The 27,248-nt window shown below is 43.6% G+C and overlaps 2 protein-coding genes across 2 annotated transcripts in view; one reads left to right on the top strand and one right to left on the bottom strand.

Moving 5' to 3' along the window:
- The window catches only part of LOC122395263, a 30,059-nt gene extending 19,385 nt beyond the window's left edge, over positions 1-10,674 (top strand). Inside the window, exons 2-4 of the mRNA XM_043392707.1 lie at positions 6,619-7,038; positions 7,941-8,233; positions 8,671-10,674. Of these exons, the coding sequence (XP_043248642.1) occupies positions 6,619-7,038; positions 7,941-8,233; positions 8,671-10,429 (2,472 nt within the window). The 3' untranslated portion in view covers positions 10,430-10,674. The remainder of the gene's footprint in view (positions 1-6,618; positions 7,039-7,940; positions 8,234-8,670) is intronic.
- Positions 1-27,248, bottom strand: part of LOC122395262 (E3 ubiquitin-protein ligase MYCBP2) — a 316,312-nt gene that overhangs the window by 33,528 nt on the left and 255,536 nt on the right. The window lies entirely within an intron of this gene.

Raw genomic sequence — 27,248 nt, 5'->3', positions numbered from 1 at the left:
GTGTCAATCCGCGCGGCTGGCGTCGTCGTCGACGAGTAGATACTTTGTCGACGACGCGCCACCGGGACGCGATTCCTTTCCACCTGAGCTCGCCGCGAGTTCAAGGCGAGCGCGTCGGTTGAAATCGAGCCGGTAAATCGCGCTGGATGGAGAATGGCGAGGCTGAAAAATAAAAGGAACACTGTAGGAGCTGGTGGAACACGGCTTCGCGTTACCAGCGACGTAACAGTGCTAGGAAAGCCCAAGTTAGAAGCGCGGAGACGCGAGACGGTGAATCATCATCGCTAATGAACCCCCCGGATGGTTCTCTTAGCTCTTTGAGGCGCGTTTGAATACTTGAGAATCGTTAATTCGGGGGTTCCTCATATTTTGAGACAAATTGCCAACGAAAGTGAAGTCCTCGTCGGAGAAGCAGACTTCATTTTCATTCTTTTTTTAAATTGTGCAGAAGAGCGCGTAATAAAGGATAATAAAGTGCATTTTCAGCGTACGATGCGTCTTTATTATCGTAAAAATGAAAATGTCGCAGAAGCGGAGAAACAGATTTATGCTACGAGCGAGAGTACCGTTCCGCAAATGGTTTTCTCAATTTAAAGCAGGCAATCTCTGCCTTCGAGACGCGAACCGCTCCCACAGACGGTTGATATCTATCAAATGAAGATGTTAGTGGAAAATAATCTACGTTATGCATAGAGAAAAGGATCTCGATAGTTCGTGCAATTTACGTTTAAGCTCCACTATATCGAGGTAATAGTGAGCAGTGTTTATTTCTTATTTGGGTCACTGTGTGCGCTTTGAAACTGTTTGGAAAGGAGAGAAAACGCGCAATAATCTCATTTGTCGACAGCGTTGTTCGTTAATTTGGATAGGAAGCCCTGTCCTGGGAAATCTTGCTTAACAGAAAAAATCGTAGAGCAAACAAGATGGAATCCTGTTAGAAATTGGATCTTCTCGCGGAGTATCTTTCACACTGAACGAAAACCACCGCGCCGTGGAGTACGAAGTGCAACCAGATGCTGCGTCGTGATTTACAAGACCGTCAGCGGCGCAACAATTATTTAATTATTCCTCGCGCGCACTTTCCGCGGAAAACGATCGTATTTCTTTCCGCGGGCTTCGCCGAGCGCATTACAATGAATCAAGCCCGGTCGCGGCTAGAATCGCTTAGCCCGCGCGTTCCAAATGGATGTTGTGATATCGCGCGGGGCCAAAAATATAACCAGATAACGAATTTAGCTCTCCAAAAAGGGGAAGAGTACAAGGTGAGGGGGCAGACTTTCAGCGGTGGCTCGACGAGAGGCGAAACGCCCGGAGGACTCGTACCGAGAATAGCGCCACGGGGAAAGATAAACAAATTTTCGGAAACCCCCCCTCGAAAAATAGGAAGTCCGTGGAAGTGGTGGAAGGAGGAAAATCTTCGAAACTTCTCTCTGGGCTCTTAACGTTAGCGCCGTGCTACCGACCCTCTCTCCATCGACGTTCGCTCGATGCGGTAACAGGCTGGCTCCTGGATACTTTTAAAATGCAATGTACTTTTTATGCCGTGGATATGCTTCAAAAAAGAGTGCAGAATTTATTCCTCATCTTCCAAAACCGTTGTTAAACGACAGAGGAAAATTATTTGGCAAGAAAAGAGTTTCAATTGTGATTTACTTATTGGAATGTACTTCATATTAGAAATTATCTGTTCGAGACTACAGTAAAATCTCAATTTTTAAACAATCGTCCAATTTAAGAATAATATAGGAAAGAAGTGGGCAATATGTACTAACATAATGTTTCATGATGATGAAATTCATTTTATCATCTGTTCATTTCCCAAGGTATTAAAAAAATTACTCTGATGTAACTAATTGTAATAAGAACTACTATCTCCACATATTGTTTTCGCCAGTTGAATCGCTATGAATGAAAAAATATTATAATTATATTATATCTCTGTATGCATCTACCGTTCCTAATTAACGTAAAATTCATATATCAAAGTCGAGTGTAATTGATCATACTTAGCCTAGTCAAGGAAAGGAAAAAGAACCCCTTTAATCGATGCCTGTCCAGTGCAAATAGAAATTGGATGGAACACAGATAATCTATCGTTGGAATAAAGTCTCCCAGGGTGAGAAAAGGACCGGAGCCGCGAGGGTCGAGGGTTGAAACTGACCGAACAAGCGTGTCTTGCCACGGATTTCGATCATCCTCCTCAGAATGCTCCCTCGAGCGTTTCCAGGCGGGTACTTTTCCGGGTCGTTTCTGGCTGGTGTTTTGTAGTGGCACAGGTTGACGAGGGCGGGAAAGTTTCACCGTTGTCGCGTTGCCGTGGAAAGGGCACGAGATACGAGGGTATTAAGGGATTAGAGCATCTCTAGCGGTAGACTTATCCCGCGGATTGACGCGACGCGTCGACTCTGTCGTTCGACCCGCGGAAGCACCGAGCGTAAGACTCCTCGAAACCGGCTCCAGACACAATGAACCCTCCTATCCCGGAGTCTTTTGTGAGGGAACGCCCTTCTTCTTCGAGATACCTGTTCGTCGCTCGAAAAAATAGCCTTCTGGACGCTCCCCTTCATTCTTCGCGCTATCGTTCCCATCGACGACGTAACAGCAACACGGTACACCGGACGCGCGGGGGCCACGCGTTTTCACATGTAAATTTCAAATTCTCCCGCGACTCGTATCGCGTTTAGATTTCTCAGACCTTTCTCCGTTTACGCCACGGCGGGCCAACACCGTGGGAAAAGCGTTTTCGAAGCTTCCACGAAACGTTACCGGGGAAACTCCCCCGGAACCCGCTCCACCGTTTCCGCGAAGATAAACTTCGCGGCGGGGGCGAATATAAATCACCGGGGGCGCGCGCGTGTTCGGGGAATCCCGAGGAAAAATGAGGCACGGCCGATCCGGAGCGACAAGCGTACTCCATTTTTCTACCCCCCCCCCCTCGCAAATTGGACGGAAAAGTTTCCTCCTGCGAGCGTTAATATTACGCCCGGTGTTTCCCAAGGTGTCGCGACCGTATCGTCTCTGTCTGTCGCTAATTTGTTCGACGGAGTTGCGCCCGAGACGCTCGCGAATTACCTGCCAGCAAACTCTGAATTTTCTTTCGAAGTTTCAGCAAAGTCGTGTTTGTTTTTAGTTATTGATCGATTTCAGCTTATGAGTCCGGTTCAATCTTGTTTCCTTTCGTTATTCTTTTACTCGTTTAACCTCACGGGATGGTACACTGTTATAAACCGTCTGAAAATGTGTAAACGTACCGTGGAAATTATAATTCTGTAATTACAACTATAATTACCCACTGTATAGTCCAGACACTGGATAGCCGTTTCCTAGAAATGGCGGATGTTTTGAACGAGAGGTGATTCGATAATGATGTAGGCATTACATCTACGACTACGTGTGATTTTTTGCATGAAAGAAACTAGCATGTGTGTAATACTCAAGTGTAAAAATATTCTGTTTGATTAATCTACTACTATAATTATATATCCATCGTACAGAAAATGTTACTGAAGCTTTAGAGAGAGTCCTTGACGAGAGATAGAATTGAAATGATTCATCGAACATTATCAGAGTGCTCATAAATGATTCATAATGTCGCGCTGTAAGATACCGAATCTCAGTTCTAAATATACAAACGAATTGCGCTCGGTTTGATGCCATTAATAAAACATTGTGAATTGTTAAAATTGTAAAATCTGAGGTAATTCGATAACGAAAATCGGCAGGGCGGCTATTTATATGAACGTTCCTCAATATTTGTGTCGAACTCGCCTCCGAAGTCGTGCCCCGTTTCACGAAACATCCTGTTTGCTAGGTTAATTGAAACTGACTGCGAGTGAGATTTAATTGAGAGCGTATCGACAACCGTTAAAAGTCGAAACGTAATTGGGGCCCCTGAAGTTTAAAACGACCATTGATCGAAACATAATTAACCATTTGTGCGCAGTCCCCTGCTCGTCGACAGTAAAACGCGATCGCTTAAAATTCTAAAAAATTTCATAGATCGTCGACGAATAATATCGTTGCAAATAGAATTGTTTAAAATAAAAATTCCGTTTGTTCGATCGAACCAGCCACTCGTTGAACGCTTTGTTTTGGTCGTACGACAAATAACGGATCGTACGTTGTTCGCCTTTCGTTCCCTCGAAATTTTGCCCGCGATAACGACTCCCTCCGAATGGAATTCTCGATTTCATAATTCCGTATACGGGATTGCGACTCGTTTCGCGTTCCAGCGTTTAAAAGAGCAGAGGGGAAACAGCGGAATTATTGCTTGGCATGGCGTTCGAACATTTCATTAAACTGGCGCGCTGACAAACGTACAGATAGCGGGGAACGGCCAGGAAGCCGACGTCAGCGGAAGTACTTTTAAAGGTAACCCGTCGTGGGCCAACAATTTCTCTCTCGCCGCCAGTCTCCCTTGCTCTTTCGCTGAGAACGTGATTAGTATGGCACCGAAAACACAAACGCCCTATCGACGTATGCGTGCTAATGACAAGCGAGCCGATTCGATCGCCGTCGACGACTCTCGACGCTGTCCATTTATAATCGCGGCGAAACAACGCTCCGCGTTTCGTTTACAATAAATCCATAAATTTACATCGAAACCGTACGAATTTTAACGACGACTCGCGAACGAGCTACGAGGGAACGAAGACGAGACAATTGGCTCGTTTCGTGGTTTAACGAGAGACAAGGGAAAATTCGATTTCTCGCGTTACTTGCTTATTCGAATTTCTGGGCGGATTTTTTCCCCCGTCCTGTTTTATCGTCGGTGGTTCAAAGGGAACAGGACTGCAAAGCGACGCCCATGACTTCGTTAGCAGTCCTTTTCCCGTTACAAAATGGCAATCCTGGAATAGCATCGGTTCGCCGGCGTCTCGTTACGACGCACGCATTATATAATAAATATGTAAACGCAGAACCTTGGGCAAACGTTGCACGATACAGATATTCTCGGTAATTGCGTGTTTCAGCTGACGTGATTTACTTTTCACGAAGACTCGCGCTGTAAATGGCTTCCGCCTCATTACGGATTCATCTTCCGGCCCGTGAACATAGAGAATCGTTTCCGAGCGTACTCGATTTCGAGGATCTTTCGTGTTTCGGGAAACGATGCTGCCGAGGGAACGGTTTTGAAGAGGAAAATTCAGTGGCGCATCGATTATCGAAAATAATTGAGCGATAAAACGTTTCTGATAAACCAATTTCCCGATAATAGAACCGCGGAAATAAAAATAGAATATTCGTACCTGGAGAATACATCGATTATGTTCTTGAAGACTGGTATAATAACGTAGATATTAATTTCAACTTATTAATATTACAATACCATTTATTAATAATCGTCTCCCGTTTCGTGATGTTATTTTTAGTTCTGAACGCATACGTTTCCATTTTCTACAAGGATATTCTGCAAGGATATACAACGTAGAATAATAAAACCTTCTCATGGTAGAACATTTTTCTACCACATTCCTCTCTATTAAAATAACTCTAGAATATTTTTAAATATTCAGGATTGTTCCCTATTCTATGCATATTCAAGCTTTTGATAAATTCCCTGTTCTGATCTTTGCACTTGGTCCCGTTAGTTTCTCGGTGACCATCTTTAATTTCTTGGAAACAGAGAAGTTGGTATTAAGAGTATTCGTAAGAACACAACTTTAGCACAAAATTAGCACGAGTTGGATATTACTCTAAATTCGCCGATGACACGCGACCCGTTGCCGCATTGATGTTACAACCTAATTGAATTAAAATTTCACGATTACATCGGTTCGACAACGACGGATGGGCCGATTGCGCGAAATTTGATTTCGATCGGGGGAAATTTAATTGAACCGGGAATTTGTAAGGGTCGATGGCACGGCCGATCAATTAACAGCCGAGGCATTAATTGTTGCGTGACGTTAATTCAAGAGAGCGTCCCAGTTTGTCGCGTTTTCCTTTTTCCCCTTTTTCCCCACCGCGGGCGGTTCCGCAATTGCCACGAGTAATTCGCTCCGATAGGAATTCACTTGTTGACTTTAAAACGCGACAGGCCAAAGGACTTCCGGCTTCATTATGGAGATTTTTAACTATCTAATTACCATTCGCCGCCGGCGGACCCGTAATACGCAAATTATTCTCAGAAATTATTCTCGAGCGGTCTATTAAAAGACCCTCGTCGACTCTTTTCATCGTTACGGAATTAGAGGGAGGATGATGCTTATAACAGAAATTTTATGACAACTGTAATTCCACTTCCCTTTCGTTCGACCGAGGTCGAATGTCGACTCCTTTTAGACTCGGTCAGCCACAAGTTCTCTAAACTATTCACAACCGCGTGGGTTATTTTTCTTTTTTTACTGTTCACGACTATAGCGAGATCTCATGGATACATTAACAACAACAAAATTTGTTTTTCCTACCCTCGTGATTCAACGCTAACGCTTTCTAAAACATCTCGTACAAAGCAGTCGATCTACCTGTTCGCCACACAATGGCGCACCGCAGGATCATCCTCCTAACCCTGCCAGAGATTAAAATACCTTCTCCTCCGATCAACGCCCCCGACAGCCTAACACGTCCAGGTTCACCGTCGTAACGACCAATTTTATTTGGATTTTTTGTCGGCAGGACGTGGAGTTACTGGAGGGAGCCATTCCGGTGGACGTGATGGACGTGGAGGTTTCCCACTGCAGGGAGTTGAGGATCCAGTCAGGCGCGTTCGCGGACGGCGCGCCTCTGAAGCGGGTTCACGTGTCGGGTATTTACAGCCTGGTGGCCAAGAGGCAGGCCTTTCAGAACCTGAGCGCCCCGAACACGCACCTCGAGGTGTCCGAGTGCAACAGCGTCATCCTCGAGAGCCACGCGTTCAGGAACTCGCGCGGGACGCTGAGCGTCTCGATATCGAGATGCAGACACGTGGGGATCAAGCCGAACGCCTTCTCGCGATTGCTCTGGATAGCGGTCAGGGAGGTGCCCACCCTGGAGCTGTCCAGCAACGCGTTCAAGCTCGAATCTTCTCAACACGGCAGGCATGGACCAGCGACCAAGGTCAGTGGATCAACCGAATCCCTTTATCCAATGGATAAAGGAAATTAAGGACTGCTTAACAGTCTTCTCTCTTTGGATCCATTTAATCCCTTTATCCGGTGGATGGGGAAACGACTTCTTTTACTCGATATCTCACGTCGTTAAAGAAACTTTATCTACTCTCTTCTAGTCGACAACTTTTAATTTTAATTCGTAAATTTTCAACCCCGTACTTTGAATGTTCAAAATTGTACCCCTTTTGCACGGATCAAATTGCTCGTAACTTCCCACATAGTACGTTAACAAACATAACCGTAACAGTTTCAGCCACATCGTAGGGATTAGAGTCGCGAACGACCAATAAAAGTTTCAGATTATAATTAAATCGAGGCTTGGATCGATCCTGCAGTCCAGTATTCTGTGCATCGTTGCTCCGGTTAATCTTTTATTCAAACATGGCATCGCAAAATCAATCAATTAATTTCCCGTACACATTTTATTTGTTTTCCTTCGTCATCCGGGCATTGCAAACTCTGGAAAAATATAAAAATTTTACTGTCAATATATTATCAAACCGAGTCGAAACGCGCGATACATCTGTTTACAATTCCGCACGTACGCCGTTGTATCGATTCCAGGAAATTGTTCATGTACGCGCGTTTAGTTGGAAAATTGAAGAGTATCCGGTTAAAAGTTACACGATTCGAATCTCTTTCGAGTCAAAAATTGCGAATCCGTCACGTTTATAAAAAGACGGAACCCAAACGCGTCTGTGTTTATTTTCCCGTTTGGCTTGGTGGCAGCAACTATCTCGTCAAACGAGCGGGAAATAAGTTCGTTTAGCAGTTGGCTACTTTCCAACAGCTGCACGAGCCTGACCGATGATCTTCCCATAATCTCGATTATCTGATTACTCGGCGCAGATTATGTTCCAAAGCGTGAGAATCACGGAGCTACCGACGGCGGTCTTCCCATCGGCGATCGCGGAGGTCCGCATGGACGATATTTGGACGAAAGTGATACGCAAAGATGCATTCTGCGCCATGACGATCTTCAGCGTGACCATCAGCAACGCGTCCATCCTGGAGATCGAAACCGGCGCGTTCAGCGACAGGGCGCTCATCCAGAGCCTCGAGTTCGTCGACGTTCGATTGAAGAGCATCGAGAGAGGAGCCTTCAAGGCTGGTCACGACAATCTCACGATACAATACTCGAGGTATGACTTTTATCCGTCGTTTTGCCTGTGCACTCCTCTGTGCAACACCTAGGGTCACCCACGCGAAGATTTATCGATCACAGTTCGATACAACAACTTCTAATCTATTACTGAAAACCTTTTATGGTTGTCATTTTATAACACGTTTCTTAGCATGTAGAAGTGTTTTTGTAACTTTAATACGTGTCTGGATATTTTTTAAACAACGAACGCGAAACATCTTTTTACGCAGAATAGCTAACATGTGACTTACGCCACTCTCAACTCGCCATATCGCCAGTCATATCCTGGACACCCGGAGCAAAAGGTTAATCACGCGCCAAGTTATTACCTCGATATCACGCGAACGTGGACACGGACTAACTTTCACTTCTCGGGGCAATGCAACTTGTATTCTTCGCAAATAAGTTAAAGAAAAGTTCTTCTCAATTTCCCAGATTATCCGACGTGGAGACCGGTGCCATCGACATATCCGCGGCCACGGTCAGCTTCAACAACAACGAGTTCCAGAACCTGCATCAGGGCGCGATCGTTCTACATCAGTGGAACCACATAGCCATCGATTACAATCTGTTCGTCGATCTGGACACCGATGCGATCATGGCAGAGGTGGACGCGACCTCGGCTCCTAACTTCGAGTTTTCCTTTACGGGAAATCATATCCAAAGGGCGCGGCCCGGTTCCCTGAAGTTCGCCGCGATTTCCCAGCGAGTGAACACCGCCCGCGTGGGCAACAATTATTTCAAAGAGAAGTGCAGCTGCAACCTGGACAGTTGGATACGCGAGGTGACCGGCAAGAACAGTTCCGTCTCGTGGATGATGGACTCGAGCTTCTGCGTGGTCGACCAGCTCCTGGACAGATGCTTCAATCTGCCCCAGGGCTACATGTCCATGAAGAATTTCACCCAGATAATATGCACGGCGGGCGATCACATCAACTGCGAGAAACCGTCCGCGAAACCGAAGCCGAGCGTCAGTCCGCCCAGCGTCGGTCCTCACGTCTACCCGCGTCACAAGGGGTACTTCGACCTGGAGATGAGCGACTCGGAGCAGCTGCAACGCGAGAAGAGGATCATCGTGGTGATCTGCGTGGTGGCGGTGTTCATCGTGTTGGTGGTGATCCTGGCCTCCGGGATCCTCTACATGCGCAGAAGCGGCGTGTGCCCGAAGCTGACGTCCGGTCATCTGATGAATCTCGCCAGCTGGTTGTCGCCCAGCAGCGGGATGACGGCCGCCACCTCGGCCAGATCGATCTCCAGACTGAGCGTGCACGAGTACGCGGGCCTGCAGCCAGAGACCAGGATCCTCGAGGTGGAGACCCAGCCAGAGGCGACGGAGGACGACGAGGAGGGCGCGGATGGGCTCTATCCCTACACCGAGAACAAGGCCACGCAAACCTTGCCCGAGGAGCTGACGGAGGAGTACCTCAGAGACCTCAGGGAGAGACTAAACGATCCCGACAACTACAATCAAGCCAGGGACATGATAGAGCATCTGTACGATCTCATCAAAGTGGAGGAGAGCTGCAACAACAACAACGACAGACAGCCTTCGGACAGGGAGGAGAACGCGTACGACGTGATCAGACCCAGACGGAAGAACAGGGGTCTCCCCAAACCGTCCGTCAGCGTGGGTACCAAGGCCCCGTCGTTGGAGAAGCTGCTGCCCAGTGGAATCGAACCAAGGCCCCCGTTGACCGAGTACACGGAGCCCCGCGATCAGAAACCCACCGAGCAGAACTACTTGTACGCGGAGTTGCCCGGTGACGAGACAGTGCCCAGCACCAGTCGACTGTCGCAGCCTGTCCTGGCGACTCTGGCCGGAAGAGCGCCGCAACCGTTGCCCCCGGACGTCGTCAACGATCACCTGATCAACGCCCATGCGAGCCAGTACGGCGGCACGAAGATCGGGAACCACAGGCCCCCCGACAGTCCCAAGTTCGAGCCACCCAGAAACCAAGGCAGGCCGATGAGCTTCCTGAAGGCTCTGGGCGAGAGCATCCTGGGCACCAAGTCTAGCAACAACAAGAGGCCCAACTCGCTGCTGTGCGAATACGCCGAGCCCTCCGACGCCACTGCTCACCTCTACTCGGAACTACCTGAGCCCCAAACCTCGACGCCCGCCAGCAAGATGGCGAACAGGCCGCTGCCCACCAAACCCGACCAGGATTCCGTCAACGCGACGAGAGTCTCATAACGACGACCGTCGTCGATTGTCTGTGATATAAAGTGTACGATATGGAGAACGAAGACTAAGCAAAATTCCTGTTCTCGCGTTCATTTTCTCCTTAATCGTTCGTCGGGAGTAGACGAAAAGTGCACGCCCTCGAGCAGCGAAACGGGGACGAGTTTTATTACCGGACTATTTTAAGGATTGTAAAAAGATAGGGAAAATTTACGCGGAGGATCAACGTTCGCTCGGTTTGATGTATCGTTTCCCGTTCGCGCGGTGTTGCTCGATCGGCCGCCGTCGAGGAACGACGAGAGACGAGTTCTATTTAAACGGGCGGTCACCGAGCCGCGGGATGTATCATAGATTTATATATATTTGCTTCGTCAGGTATTATTAAAGGAGTATTTCACATCCTTCGCCTGGTTTTTCATTCGAGGTATCCTTACCAACACGATATCCTGATAATTCTAGGGTTCGAGGAGGTAGCATCGAATCAAATACTGATCTGAAAGGGAAGACAATCTGTGGCGGCGATAACCTTTATTCGAGGCCTAGTATCGAATTTTACGGTCATTCTTTAAATATCTCGCGAGCATTAAGTGCCTGGGTATCGGCGCTATCTGACTCCATAGGACTCGAATCGTAAAACGGAAACACGAGGAAACGAATATTTCGGTTAACCCCTTTGACCACCCAAAGATAAAAAACGACAGGTTTAAATATGAGTACGGCTGAGAATAGCAACTATTCTTTCGATCAGACTCTCAGGAATGCACTTGGATTCACGACTGATATGGAAACACTATATTTCGAGATTAATCGAATTCCGGTAGAGGCCCTGAATTAACTTCAGACAAGAAACCCTTAATTTACAAAGCAATTATCAAGCCCATACAAATTTACGGTTATCGAGCTACCGGACGTGACAAATAAGAGTCACGTTGCAAAATTAGTAGAGATATCAAGATTAAATTTGTAGCAGAAAGCAAGATTAAAAAATCAAAATATAAAAATATAATAATCGTAAATTCTGCACGAACGAGACGATTCCTACCAAGAATTTACCTGTTGATCCCTACTAAACAAGTCCTAAAGTTTCTCGAAGATAATGAAAAGGAAAAAAAAGTCGCAGGACCAAAAGAGCAGGTAATTTTTGCAGTATTAAGTTTGTTTTGTTCTGCCCATTTCTGGACGATTTTGTCCCACTGCGCGTCGTTTTCTTAACTCGAGGAACTTTATAATTTCAGCGTTGCTCCCGATCCGAGGCCCTCCTCCTGGCGTTCCTCTCTCGGTCGAGAATGCGTTTCGAGTTCAAGGGTCGACACGGATATTTTTTCTCATTCTACGAGGAACAGTGGTGCTCGCCGCGAGCGTCTCGTTCGGAGGAAACGGTTCGGCTCGGTGGCCACCGAAGCCCTCCAAAAGATATTCTTAATCTCTTTCGTTCTCTGGGCGTAGTCGGTGTATATCCGCGGCGAGACCAAACTATTCCACGAAGAATGTAAAAGGAGCAAATAGAGACGGCTAGCTGGGGCGGTCTGCGATGCAGCTGTTGATGTTCAAACGGCTGTTGCCTTTCTGTCTCTCTTTTCTCCGATCCCCGATGAAAACCAGAAAACTTGCAGAGAGAAAGAAGAGAGAAACGACACACGGCGGAAAAGTCGACGAGGGACGAGCGGAACAACGGGCATCGCCCGTTATCCGCGATGGTAACGCGAACGTAAGTAGACGGAAAATTAATTTATCATCTGGGTCGATCGTTAATTAACTTCGCGGTATTCCCGCGAAGCCAACAAGACGTGGAACTGGTCTTCGGAAATTGATCCGGTGCAAACATTTGTAGTGTGTTCGTCACACATTGGTTCGAGTCCGACGTAATTCTGTTTCTGCTTGTTTTAAGCTTCGGTGGTGGACCTTTGCTATTTGCCCCGCCGTTAACTTTGATTGCTTAAAATAATTTTGTCAATTTCGTGCGAGAAAATCGATTACAAGGTCAAAATTCACCAACGAGAATTAATTTATTTCCACGTTTTGGTCTCCGCAATTATTTTCGTTTTAAAGAACTTTTAAAGCATCGAGCCTCGAAATCGAACGGACCCCTATCAAGGACAATGTACCGTGAAAACGTTCCATCGAACGACCGCCGGAAGTCCACCGTAACCGGGAAAAACAAGCTCGATATTTCTTCCACGGCCGATTCGGCCGCGCATCGGTCCGCAGGGTGCGATCTTTCGCGCGCTTTGTCACACGGTAGTTTGTCGACAGGCCACCACCGCGATACCGAGTCAACTTATACGAGGCGATCCCCTACGATTGTTTATGGCTTCCTATTTCTCAGATAAGGGCGTGATTTTTCTCGACGACCGGTTGTACGTGGCGGTGATCCGTCGAGGATGAGACTAACCGGTTTCCCGGACGACCGCGTCGTTTCTTGCCGTCTCGTCCACTTTCGATCTTCCTGCTCCCAAACGATTTAATCGATCCTCCAACGAAACGACTGTATCTTTTGTTACAGTTGTTACAGTGTCTTTAACAAAATTAATCCTTGAGTTTGGACGTTAAAGAAAATAAATCTATGATAAATTGTGGGCATGCTAGTTTCCAACTGTCAAAAGGGATTGTTTCTTTTTCACTGTCGAAAGCTAGCGAGTTCCCACGAGAACCACGGGTTGGGAAACACTTCAATTTAAGAATGTGTCCAAACACCGTCGACGGAAATCGACCCGTTGCGAAGGGAAAGTCCAAAGGTTCGGTCTAGCCGGAAGTGTTCGGGGATCGTCGGTATGATCTATCGCGTTACGCGACAGAATAATCCACGGCGAGGCAGCCGAGGCGAGCTTCTCTATCAGGTTTCATTAGCGGGCCAATCATCTCATCACTTGGATACGGTCGCGCTGCCGTCGCTCGTACGGCAGCCTAACCCGTTTCTCTGGTCCCTGACCTAATCTGCGTCGAGATAGTAGGAGAATCGATCGAGGATCGCCGGTGGACGTCTCCCCGTGGCACGATCAGCTTATCAGAATACTGAAATCACTAGCGGAGCCGGTCAACGGCTTATATTAAGTCCCGGCTTAGACCGTAAACGCGTTTTCCATCCCGCGGTGCCGGGTCCCCGCTAGTCTGCGAAAACAGCTTACGTGGGATATAATGTATCGGGGCATTGTAATTGGACGGGACTCTGATATATTCTGCGACGCGTCAGCTAAACAGTAATATCGACCGATATTGTTTCGAGAGCGGCCGTGATCTTACAACGTCGACGCCCAGGACCGAGAAAATGCTCCGTCGGTGGAACCACGTAGCCATTATTAACCTAACCCACGCCCAAAAACTAATTCTCACTACCTTCTACGTTCATACCTCGACTATTGAATTCACCCTGTTGCAAGGAATATTCGAGAGAAATTCAAATATCTTCATACAAAGCGAATTGAGCGACACGATTTTCGATTTTAATTTATTTAAATGGGTGCGCAAACTGTGTTTTTCGATGCTTCTCAATTGTTAGTATTTTCACTCGAGAGGATCCTGAGAAAGTGAGAGACGTTTTACTAATGGCCGCGTCAGCAACGTTACCTATAGTTGAATTAACATCAATTGATCTCCCACTTCCTACATTATGTATCATACCACACACAAGTACTGTTATGTCATGACAGCTCGCTCCTCTGCTTGGGAGACAGAGGTTGTGTACCTGGAGATTTGAGTGACGGGCATAGCCAAACAGTATGGTGGGAATAGTGTCTCCTTGAACGGCTAATTGATTTCCATCTGGCTATAGCAACACCTTAAATCTTCTTCTATGCTCTCCTACACTGAACCGTATTATCTATTAAATATAATAGTCTCACTTGGAAAATGTCAGTGAGATACAAAGATACAAAAATCATAATGATTTTTGTTTTGTAAGGGTTCACCAGTCTCTCTGTTAGCATGGTGCACAAAAACTATCTTCGATACAGCTGTGGCAATACGATACACGTGGCAAATCAATATGTCCAACCTATTCTAATCATCCTATTTTCGACACAAGTAATCCCCAAGAATTAACGATTAATCGCGAATATGCTGCTGTAGGTATTACTTGAAAGCATTCTCCTTCGTTAAAATACGACTGAAAATAATTGAACTCTTCGTCTATCTTCGGAACGAAACCAACCAAAGGTTATTAACAGTACAATTCGAGACAATAATAAAATGTCACATGAAATTAAAAATACCTCGTCTGTTCTTAAGGTGTTGAGTCTAACTCGAAATATTAAAATGGTCGTTTTGCTCCAAAGAGCAACATGGAATTTAATTATTCCCAACCACAGTATTTATTTTAATTATTTCAAATTCTTTGGCTTTTATGTATTCCCTCCCACGAGATAAAAAATGGCCCCTGCGAGAGGCGTCCTCGGTTATTACAAATTTCACGAAGGCCCCAACGTCATTTCTATCATCATTTTAAACTTTATGGAAAAGCGCACTAAGGAACGTTTCAACGTATACTACCAGGTGACACCATCCTGATCGACGAACGGCCAAACTTTCCGTTCATGCTTCTATCCCGTCGTGGTCATATACCGGGTGGCGCGTCCTTAATATCCACCGAGTGTTCCTTACGAGCCGGTGTGTCACGTGTCGCCTGGATATTAGACCCCGGGTCTAATGGACCTTTAAGCCAAAGATCTCACTATATAGGTTTACGTGTATCGCCTGCGATTCTTCGTAGTTTCCAATTGGATAATCGTCTCTTTTCAAATGGGCAGCACGTTTCGTGGAAAATTCGCTTTCACGGCAAAGTCGTTAGCAATGAATGGCCAGATCCTTTTCAATGTTATTAGCTTCGTCCCTACTTAAACGTTTCATTTTTGAACGGAACAGAGCGACGATGAAAAATTGAAAAAGATGCGTAATAAATTTCCCATGCTTTGGAAGCCCGAAAAAAGTAATAATTTTTATTATTTCTACTGTTATATCGACACGCGCGAACGACACGTTTCGCGATATCGGACCCTTTCGCTTTGTACGCTACTCATTATTTATAATTATTTACGTCACGCGACCGGACATCATAACGATACAGTGTTTCGAGAGTCTCTCCGTTGACACGACTCAATTGCAACTCTAGTTAAATCAATATTGACTGTCAATCATGGAGCGGCTATCATTTTGATTTAGTAAATGAACGTATATACTCGGCGAATCAAAATTATTGGCACACTGCATGTAACAATATTATATACTGATTGCATTGTCATCGATTTACCATTATATTGCACGTCCAGTATCGCTATTACTACCTGCTATGGTATTTGTAACATTCAAAAGTGGAGCTAGAACTGTTCCAATATTATTACTAAAATAAGACAGTGTTCCCTTGAAATTATATTAATACGTAAAAGGGGAGATAATAGCGAGTGATGAGAAGCAGGCAGATAGATATTAATAGTTCCATCAATAATATTCGAATTTGATTCGCGAAAATCTGGATCACTGGAACGCTCGAATATTTGACAAACAAATAATTCGACAAATCCCAGCTCTTTCGGGAGGCCTAAGACAAACTTTCATTTGCTGATGCTCGTACTTTAATCTTTTTGAAGTCTACAGAGTCTTTGACAAGTTGAATAATAAACGCAAGATCGGGATCGGCTTTGAACGGAATGTCTATTCCCTTGACATCTCACTCGAAATTTCGGCTAGAAAATGGTGAATACAGTTCACGGAATTAAACTTTGATTATATAAATTCTCAGTATAATTACAACTCCCCTTTAGTAGTTTTCATTTCTCGTTATCTTGTCCACTATTTGTCGAGTTCCGATTGCCGCATAAAAAGACACTTCAGATAGCACTTTTTACTCTTCGTTCGATACACTTCGAAACCGATTAAGAAATATATTATTATAGCATGAGAACACCGACAGATAACGATGTCAACAACCCCACTTGTACCGATACATAAATATACATGAACTTAATGTATATTATGCTTACATTTTAGTACTAATAAATGAAAGTATGGCCGTGGAAGACGACTTCTAATTTTAAATTGTCACTTTATACGTCGATCGAAATTCGCAATCAGCAAAATAGTGGCAGACAGACGACAGTATGTACTGTGTTCGACCAACCCTGAGAAAAATTTTAATGTAAGATTCTAGAGGCCAAAATCAGACGAAAATCAGGAATATTAATTTGTTGATGGAGGCTTCGTTAAAAAGTTATACAAACATTTCCGGCCATACAGTATATTTTCGGTAAAGAATTTTTTTCTCGAAAGTACGTAGAATTTCGGGGGTATGTCTATTGACCAATAATGCTTGTAATTGACCTCTGTAACTAAAAATAATTTTTTTAGAACGATTTGGAATTTTTTAATTTTGTCGAAAAATCTCACACCTTCTCGAATTTTTTTCTGGAAAGTGGGTAGGATTTCGAGGGTATGTCTAATGACCAAACATGATTGTAATTGACCCTCGCAACCAAAAATAATTTTTCCAGAACGATTTGAAATTTTTTCTTTTCGCCGAAAAATTTCACACCTTCTCGAATTTTTTTCTAAAAAATGGGTAGGATTTCGAGGGTATGTCTATTCACTAAAAATGCTTGTAATTGACCTCTGTAACTAACTATAATTTTTTTAATATGATTTGAAATTTTTTAATTTCGTCTAAAAATTTCAGTAACTACTCGAATTTTTTTCTCGAAAATGCCCAGGATTTCGAGGTTATATCTATTCACCAAAAATGCTTATAATTGACCCCCACAGCCAAAAATAATTTTTTCAGAATGATTTGAAATTTTTTAATTTAATTTTTTAATAACTTTTAAACACATAACAGGGGTGGCCAAATCTGTATATCCAACAATAAATATTTTATACGAGACAAATATATATAATTCTTGATATATGGAGGTTTCTCCCCATCTTTTTGACAACTGTTAAGGAATAGTAACCGAAGAAAATTATGAGTTTTTCACGGATAGCTATTTTAAACCACTGTTCGTCGACCTGATATTTTTGCCAGCGTGGGTGGGGTAGGTGGAAAAGTTAATGGCAGAAAGCGATCTACGGTCGTTCGGCGTTCGCGGAAGGTTTCTTCTTCGAGTTTTCGTGGGTTGTCGACGCGTACCCGAAATGACGAAACGTTTGCAAGTCACGTGTTGACGATCCCGCGGCGGTTCGCGCGCTAGCAAAACGAAGAAAGGCCGAGAAACAGGATGTCGCCGCTGCAGACGCGCGAAAACCTCGGCCAGCGTTAATTATAAATATGAACCAGAAAACGATGGTCGTACGGGGCGCTCCAGAAATCCAAAAATAATACCAACCCTCGATCCGTTCTACGTTCCAACGTTTTTCGTTTATCGAGAACTTGGCGATAACTACCCCTGGATCCTCGAAAAAATTGCGATTTAAAAATTCAAATAAAACAATATTATTTTTCAAGACCCAAGTCCGGGGACTCTCTTCGTCGAAAAATAATTCAATTTACCGAGAAAACCGAGATAACCTGAACCATTAATCACAGTTTGTCGCATTAATCATCCCTTGTTGCTATTAATCACATTTGCAAACTTGAACGTCCCTAAACTCGAGCGCAATAAAAACACTGAATTCTTAACCTTAACGAACTTCTTCATGTATCGGTAGTGTGTATTTTAAAATGAAGAAGTTTGGAAAATCTCGATCTTTTAAAGTCGTAATTAAAGTTCGGAAAATGTTTGGAAAATGAGAAATTGCTTCAGCTGCGAAGTTTAGGAATACGGTACTTCCTATTATCTCGTACGTAAACAAACCGATTGCAGTTCGATCTACCCCTATCGAACAGTCATTTACTTGAAGCTTCTTCGTATAAAGGAAGACGTGTGTATTTTAAGTGGTACAAAATCGGTCCGTTTATCGTTCGTAAAAATATAGATGTTCGATCGAAAGCGGAAATTCGAGTCTATTCGAAGTGGCCGTATCAACAAAGAGGCGAAATTCCTTTATTGCGACTCATTGCTGGGGTTTCGGCGTACTTTGCAGACGGCGTATCGGTCCGAGCAACTCGTAGTCCCGGCTCTCTCTTCCCCATTGAAATCTAAATATACCCCATGATATTAATAGCGTATGGTGTGGCGATGGCAGAAGGGCCGTTTCATACGCCCGCGATGCAAGTCGGTTTTCTGCATTCTCCCGACGATACACAAACCCCCAAGACGCGTTTCGACGACTGGAAAATGCATCGTCGGTTACTATTTCGCTGTATTCCGCTCCAAATCTGCACGCGGACTCGTGTCACGGACTGTACGTAACAACCATACGAGCGATATCATCGTCTTAAGCACGACTGTGATAGGAAACTCCGATGACTAGCAAAGATTAGGTAACTACTTAATTAGATAATTCTGTCAAATAGTTGGAGACTATATGAAATCGCTCTGTCAGTGAACGAACATCCTTACATACACTTATCCGTGATCTTAAAGTATCGTAATCACGCGTTAATGCACGCTTACCGGTCACACGTTCGACTCGGAAATTTCTGTATCGTTGATTGAATGTTTATTGATTTGAAAATTTATTTTAAATAAAATTTGTGAATTCACTCGTGCTTGTTATTTTATAAATTCACAAAGAACATTAATAATTAGGAAAATATCGAGGATAAATCTTGAACCTTCGTGGTGTTAAAAAAAAATGGTCGGCGTTCGATCTCTTAAAAACAAGCCAGACAATTTCTCATAGCCGTGGGCGTGTGAAAAAAAAGTACGCCGCCAGAAATATTCGACAGATCCGAAGGATCCGATGCGGGTTCCGGTTCGCAGCTCCTTTCATAGACGCCCAGACGACACGCCTACGCGTTTCGACCCCCTGCTTCCTGTTCCGGACCAATTTTTCACAAACTCTTTGAGCCTGTCAAGCACAAAATACAGCGATGCATTTCAAAACAAACTCGCCACTAATGTACATAAGGAACTTCCTGTCTCATTTCAAGTCGTATCGATTACGCGTTCCATGTTAGAAATTTCAGACATTTACGAAACATTACACATAATTACAGATTTCACAGCTAGAAACTTGTCTCAGTTCTTATTTTCGAATCCAAATTTAACGTTTCAATTTGATGAAACACTTTGACGGCCGCTGTCACGTATACGTGACTTTGCGAGCTAGCAGACGTTGGCCACTGTCACGTGTGCGTGATCTACTGTATCAGCCACCATTTTATCATACATTCAATTTATTACGTTTGTTGAGGTTACATTTATGATTCCTTATAATAATATTCCTAGCATCTTCGTGTATCTCACTTTGCCATTAAAGTGTTAATTGTTTTAGTTCCAAATTGAATCTTGAGAATGTTTCTAGCTCCACACGTGACACTGTCACCGTGTTAACAGGTCCAGAACCAGTTTTTGATCCTAGTTTCGACTATACTGCATCGCGTTTCGATTCCGGGTAAAAATTCCCGCCGGCCGCCGCAAAAAGTGATCGATTCGGCGCGGAATGGCGCGGAACCGTTTCCGTTTGGACGAGGCGCGTAACGTCGGGTGACCGCGGCGCGATAATCAACCCCAATTACGAGGTTTGCTTTCTACCAGGAAATTATTCGCCGGCGACTGCACGACGTCGCCCGGCCGCGGGATAAACGGAACCGCATACTCGCGTGAAAACGCAATTTTCAGGCTCGCGTGGCATCGTTCCTACGAATGCGATTGTGTTACTTCGTTAAAACGAAACCAGCTGAATATCGCGCCGGGGAAAAAGGGCGCGGCGTAATTCTCGCGGAGGAAGCATTAACAAACCGAGAAATGGGATTTGGTTGGAACTCGTTGTCGGGCAGAAAAATGATGAGGGTCTTTATGACGAATGTCGTTAACGTGAAAGAGACTCTCTTTACGGAGAAACGAAGCCGAATCCGTTGTCGTGGAAGAGCCCGGGATATTATACAGGGCGAGTCACACAATTGGGCAGACTCCGGAGGTGGAAAAATGTTGTACGAGACAAAATTGAATGGCGTAAGAAGATCTGCCCCTCGCGCAGCCTCCCTTTCTTCGTCGACTTTTATTTTAAACGAAATTGCGTACCGTTTCTTACGCAAATTCACTCCCGTGGATATTTCGCGAGAATAGCTCCATCGTGGAAAACTTGATATTTTTATATTTTTATTAGGACGATCGAACACTACGATTTGTCACAGTACTCGATTTTTAAATTTATTAAAGTCCTATGTAGATTTATTTTTTTAGTTCGCCATTTTATCATAAAATTGGTAGATGTTATGAGTCAGTATCGATTTGAGGATTTCTCAATTAATAAAGCGATTTTATACATATTTAAATTACCTAAGAGACAAAATATTCCAGTATTTAATATTTTTATATTGTGACGATCGAACACTACAAAATCTACGATTTGTCATAGTACTTGATTTTTAAATTGATTAAAGTGGACAAATCCTATCTAGATTTATTGTTTTAGTTCGTCATTTCGTCACAAAATTGGCAGATGTCTAAAATACATTTGTTCTAAGAGACAAAATATCCTTTTGATGGGGATCGACGGAGATCTATCATTTTCTTGAGAAATGCGAATAAAATGGACGGCGAGCGGGTCAGAAATCGGGCCGAAATTCCGACGAACGATCGTACGTCGGTCTGAGATATGGAAGCGATTTTTGAGAAGCCGAAACACAAGCCAAGGGGTCCGCCATCCTTTCTCGTCCCCATGATTTCGATAATGCCCGAGAGCTACGTACCCGTTATATCTTTCACTGATTGATCGTCCCGCTTGTCGCGAAGACTTATCGGCCACTCTCTGCCGTGCTGGAAAGAGTTATCGGGCCACTCGATTTTCACCCAGAACCGTTCTTAATAGCTTTCCAAGCCGCGGCGCCCGTTTCTTACGTAATGCCGACCGATTACGCCGATAAAATCGACTTTAATGAAACGCGGGAAACTTGCTCCGCGGCTCGAGGATCATTGAGAGGGAAAAAGCCGTGACACTCGGCGGTCGTACCAGTTTAACGGACCGTCGTTTACGTCGTTCCACTTTCCTCCGAAAACGTTATCGTTGGCTCGTGATTTTCGACAATCCGAAAACGACTCCTTTTTGAAAGAATAAATCCTCTTTTCGCAGACAATCAGAGCCACGAGCACATCCATCGATCTCAAGCCTGTATTTATTAGACGTCAGAGTGGAAAAGGAAATTCTTGAACAAATTTGAATGCCAATTTATTCCAGAAAATAAATCATTCTAGCCCTATTCAGATTTATAAGCGAATTTATATAGTAGTAACTCCAGTTTCAGCTAATAAAGCATCTTGTTGTAATAATAACTACTTAAAATTAATATTTTTAACACAGACTAAGTAAGTCAAACTCTTGCCCGACAAAATGGAAGCTATAAAGGCGCTAATGATGCCCTCGTTCACATAAATGTGGCATTAAGTCAATTAAACGACGACCAAGCTCTACTAGAGTCTTGTTTCATCTTTCTTAAAAAAAAAGAATAAAATATAAGAGATCTGAAAAATGTGGAACCTACGTTCCAAGATTCCGGATCTCCGTTTGTCGTTGGAATATCGTTTCGAGGAGCTCGACCGGGCAGGTGTGAACGTGGGAAAGGACAACGGCGATAAAATCGTCGGAACGGAGTCTCGAAAACGACGAAGATCACCCGAGGACGACTATTGTGTCTTTAATAGACTTTCCAGCACGGGAAGAGAAGTAATTCCCTCTAATGGCAGCATGCGCACCGATCAAATTGTAGGAGGAGGGATGAGATCATCGCAGCGGAAGCGATCTTTGAATCGAGTCTAGCTGAGAACTTAATTCATCCCGTTCCCGCGGCTTCTCGTCTACTATCGTTCTTCTTATTCCCGCTACGCCTCCATTTGCATCCATCCTCCTGTTTTTTTCGTTCCATACACCTTCTCCATCTTAAATATTATTACGATATATCAAGATCTTCTCGACCACCTTTACCTGTTCAAAGTGGTCAAAAATGACAGAAATTGATAGCATTTCCACTTACAAAACACGTCAGAAATCACTGATATAAGCTGCTATTCGTTCGACTTATTTCGTTCGGTCGTAAAACTCGGATTGCAATTTTTAGCGAACAAGCAACGCGTCGAGAGTTATCAGACGAGCATTTCGACCATCCGCGTCGCAATCACGAGGCTGTATTTTGGCATATAAAGAACGGCCGTCCGGCGAAACGGGGCTGGTTCGTATCGCGACGCCGCGACGGAATGTAATTTGTACGTGGATCAAAATAAATTGCAATTGTCCTGACATCAAAGTTATTACTGTCGTCGATTGCTACGAAATTGTTGCATCCACCAAGGACGCGAGCGAGCATCGCGTACGGAACCTTGGACGCTTTAGGAACGGTCGGTCGGTTTTTGGAATTCGCGAAATTGCGCGTTCAGGAAAATTGTCGAAGCAGTTTTCATTTGCAACGAATCCCTGCGCTGTGAATTTCCAAAGTATGGCTGTCGACTGGCCGAGTCACGAGCTGATTTTTAAAGAGGTAACGCGACGTTTTGTATTCAAACCGGCCCCCTTTCCTTTTGGAACGCGCATCACAATCGAGAGGGGCCGTGAAAAATGACGATTTTCGATAGTGGGCGAGTCTTAGGAGGGATTAAAATAGATACAACACCGGTCTGTAATATATTTTATCGATCTGGAATATACTTTAAATAAATTATTTTCAATGCATGCGACACCAAGGTGAATTATTAAAGAACTGTAATTTTAATACGATTTCAAATCCTCTGTAAAGAATTACATTTCAGAGGTCCCATATATCCCAGAAGAAATATTTATGGTGTCACGATAAATTTCATTTAGGAAGTTCGCGGGTTGTCTGTTTTTCAAAAATTTTACGTTCGCGAGACAAACAGTATTTTTATTTTCGTGCAATTTTGTACAGTTACGTTGGATATCGCGGCGGCGCCATCACGTCCACGTATTTTATTTTTCTCCCAATTTCATTTATCTAGTTACATCACGTAACCGGTATTTTTTCAAACTTTCATTCTCTTTCGTAGTGCGAATTGTCACTGTTATATGCTGGATCAGATAAAACTGAAACGTGGTGTTCTGGGGTTAATGTATCATTCAAGATATTCTCGAATAAAGAAATTCAAGAATACGCTGCCACCCTAAGAATCGTAATTTATAAAGTACAGTACGGCTTGCGTGACTTGTTCGAGTTAATGGCCAGTAGAATACGTTGCCAAAACGTGTCTGAATATTTCAAGCACGCCCTGCTTACTCCAGAAACGCTGTTCGGATTAAAAAATCATTTAAAATTATGCCTCGGGATCAAATGCTTGCTAGTTTTTCAAGATGCTAAATACTTTCGTTCCAATGTGAACTGTGTATTGTTTACATCAATAAAAATGTAAAGATACACGCTGACTGTTCTCTCGAACACCGACCTCGTGAAAAATTAATGGTTTTACAGCGCTCTCTACGTTTAAGAATGGCGACTCCAGCAACCATAATCAACTCGACCACCGAAGTCGGTAAACTTGGAAAACTGGTCACCATACCACGTCCCTGGCTCTCTCGGTTATATAAAAGATTACTTACGTTAACAGCCACTAATAAAGTTTTGCATTTCTCTCGGCTTACCTGCAACAAAAAAGACAAAACAAAATTTTAAAACAACGTCCAACGACGAAATCCTGCAACTAAAAAACATTCCCAGTTCCATTTGCTCTCGCGCAGCTGAAATTTTTCGATCCCCATCTATTTTAACGTCAGAGTATTTTCCAAAGTCAACAAAATAGTATACGTAAATATCAAAACCACTATCGTTACATGTCAACAGTCAGAGAAACATAAAATACTTTTCGAAGCTATTTGTTTCGATTCTTGGCGCTAAAAGCTTTCCGATCTTCTTGACTCTGACGCGATAATGGGTGCTCTAAAACCTCCCGAGTCGTGGAACAGAAAGTTCCATCGAACGCACAGTTTATTCTATATCTCGTGTTATCAAAATTATCAAATAGACGGAAATCTGGAAGCGAAGGATCTTTTAACGCGATAGAATCTCAAAATCCCTCGCAGCTTTGGACGCTGCATTGCACAGAAAGCTTCAGAGCCTCCTAGAGGCGGCTTCCGAGGTATCGATGGAGCGGCTGAATAAAGAAACCTCTCGAGGTCGGAGAGTTTAATGCCGTCTGGCTAGATGGCAACACGATGCAGACGCTCGCGCGCGCGGAATCAAAGGGTCAAGGGGCCACTGGGTCATCTCTGATAAACGCGGGGGACAGCTGTTCGCGAAAAATCCAGCCAATAAATCGCGTAATTAAAGCTCCACGATCGTAATCGAACACTGTCCGCGATAATATTCTACTAATAATTAATAATCATCGAGATTCGTGAAGTTTCATAAATTGAAATTCTTCCATAACTGCAACGAACAGCTTTCGAACTTAAATTGAAGTATAATACGTACAATATCGTCTGTAAGTTTAATATCACTAAGCAGGAAACAGAAATTTGTCACGAGATACTAATTAGAGGGGTTGAGATATCAGTCATGTTTTACCTCGTTGGATTAATGTTTCCATTACTCTTCCTAATGGTACCATTTTTTACCACACAACTCTATTTACATGCATAAACTACGCGACATCGTTCGTGGACTAACAATAAGGTTGCAGTTATATCTCACCTTGGCAAAAGGAAACAATTTAATATCTTCGGTTTTTTTTCTACTGGTGCCATTTTGCACTCCATAACTTCACTTTCTTTTCTGTTTGTAAATAAAATGGGGGCTCAATTTACTCGATTTATTGTTAAAGAAGAAACTACTTTTAAACGATAAATAGTAAAGAATATTTTTCAAGTATATTATCAGTAAATTGGGGTTTTATTATTACTGAAGGAAACAGTCTGTGTGTTACCGCGTGCCCAATTGCCATCGCTATTTTCGAAACGAATCGTTCCAAAAACCAGCCGCGTTACAGGAAAACCGATGACGTCTCGGTGGAGGCGTAAATAATGCAAAAATAATCGACGCCGATGCGATTGAAATTGTGCCAATTCTCGGTTCGCGTTAAACTAGCTATAAAATTTCCACGAGACTGCCCCCCTCCCCCCCCCTCGTCGATGGGTTAATTTCGCTCTAATGGGAAACTTCGAACGAGGAAACGGCACTCCTCCGTCCCCGGTTGCCATAATCGAGGGGCTGGGAACGAGACAATTTTTTCACGTGGGGGAAAATTCGAACGATTTCCATCGCGACTCGTCGAATCCCTGCTCGCGCATATTGATGCGTGTCTTCGGACGTTTTTATCGTTCGCGAAATAGCCCGATGATTACGTTCGTTCGTTGCAATCGGTGCTCCGGTCCACGGCCATATTTACATGGATTTTTAAAGACCGTGCAAACAGACGCTGAACAAACAACGAAGCGTTCGACGTGGACGGGCGGCGCTTTCCCATAGCAATTTTTAAACAAAACATAATCGCGCATAATGGCGAACGCGAGGGAAAACCGACGCCATAGGGGTGAATTTACGGTGCGGGTAGATCGGATTGTAATTGACGATTCCGTTCCGCTATGGGGATTTCCGGCACGATTGTTCGTCCCTGCGAAATATTTCAGGGAATTATTAGTCGCTGAAAATTCACCGACCGTATAAACTATTTTAATTCGTAGTAATATATATTTATATTAATTAATTCGAAACGAGGGTTGAAACAGAATGTCGAGTGTCTTTATTAACTGACCCATTCGATCGTAACAACGAATGTAATAATTTCGTGACAAACGATTAACATTCCCTTTGATCGCTGTTTGTAACTGCGAAACCATAATGACTGCCGAATAGCATCGTGCATACGACGTGTATTGCAATTTTATTTTAGGGACATCATTGCACCCCGGTTTTTCGTAGCGTCTCTTTTCGTTTTTTCTTATATTATTCACTGGCACTTTTGCAGCTGGTCCCCTTTTCTTATTCTCTTGAAATTTTCCCTCCACAGGGAGTGAATCAGGTCGTCCTCCTTTTTTACTATTTCCTTTGTTGTCTTGACAGGGGAAGGCAGCAATTTCTATTCCGAATTTTAAAATACTACATCGACCCTCGTTGCTTACGTTGCTTGATAAAAAATATTCATATATTCTTTGCTTGTTTAAATAATGTGAATACAGTTGTAAATAACGAAACCACGTAACGAGGTTCCATTACAATTCTCGAATTACTTTCAATAAAACTATTCCTGAAACGAAAAACTGCCAATATTCGGGATTCAAAGCGTCGATCCACTTCTACGTTGCACAATGCAAATTTAATATACATAACAATACCTTTGTCTATTCCCAAATTAAATTACGTCATGCTGATAGCAAAATCGAAATTCTGCGTGGGTATATCGATGGTCGTTCATGGTATCGTGATCATTTTAATTAAAAAACTGCTCGCAACGGATAGATCTGTAAGGCACAAAAAGTTCGAACGCTGGATGCAGCTTCCGTTTGTGCTTATCAAAAGAATTGGAGCATTTTTTTTTTTATTTAAATCCTCGCCAACCATAGTCGTTCACGAGCGCGTTAACGCCAGCAGGGATGCGTTAAATTATAGCAAGAATTATCAGAACGTCCCAGACACGACAAATTGTCGACAATTATAAAGAGATAAAATCCATCTTTCAAATTTCATAACTTTGATTTTTAAAAATAAAAATAAATATCCAAAATGACTGAATTTATCTCTGATCCACATTATACTCGAAATGAGAAGAAAATATATAAAAATTTATTGACTCAAGCCACATTCGTAATCGCTGTCGGCGCTGGCACGTATTTGTGTTTCAATTTCGAACAAATATCAGAACACTGA

This window comes from Colletes gigas, unplaced genomic scaffold (genome assembly GCF_013123115.1).
Source record: "Colletes gigas isolate AHSC1104 unplaced genomic scaffold, ASM1312311v1 Colletes_gigas_Sc00005, whole genome shotgun sequence".
Classification (NCBI taxonomy): Eukaryota; Metazoa; Arthropoda; class Insecta; order Hymenoptera; family Colletidae; genus Colletes; species Colletes gigas.
Note: the sequence above shows the minus strand (reverse complement) of the source record. Positions and strands in the feature narration are given on the sequence as shown.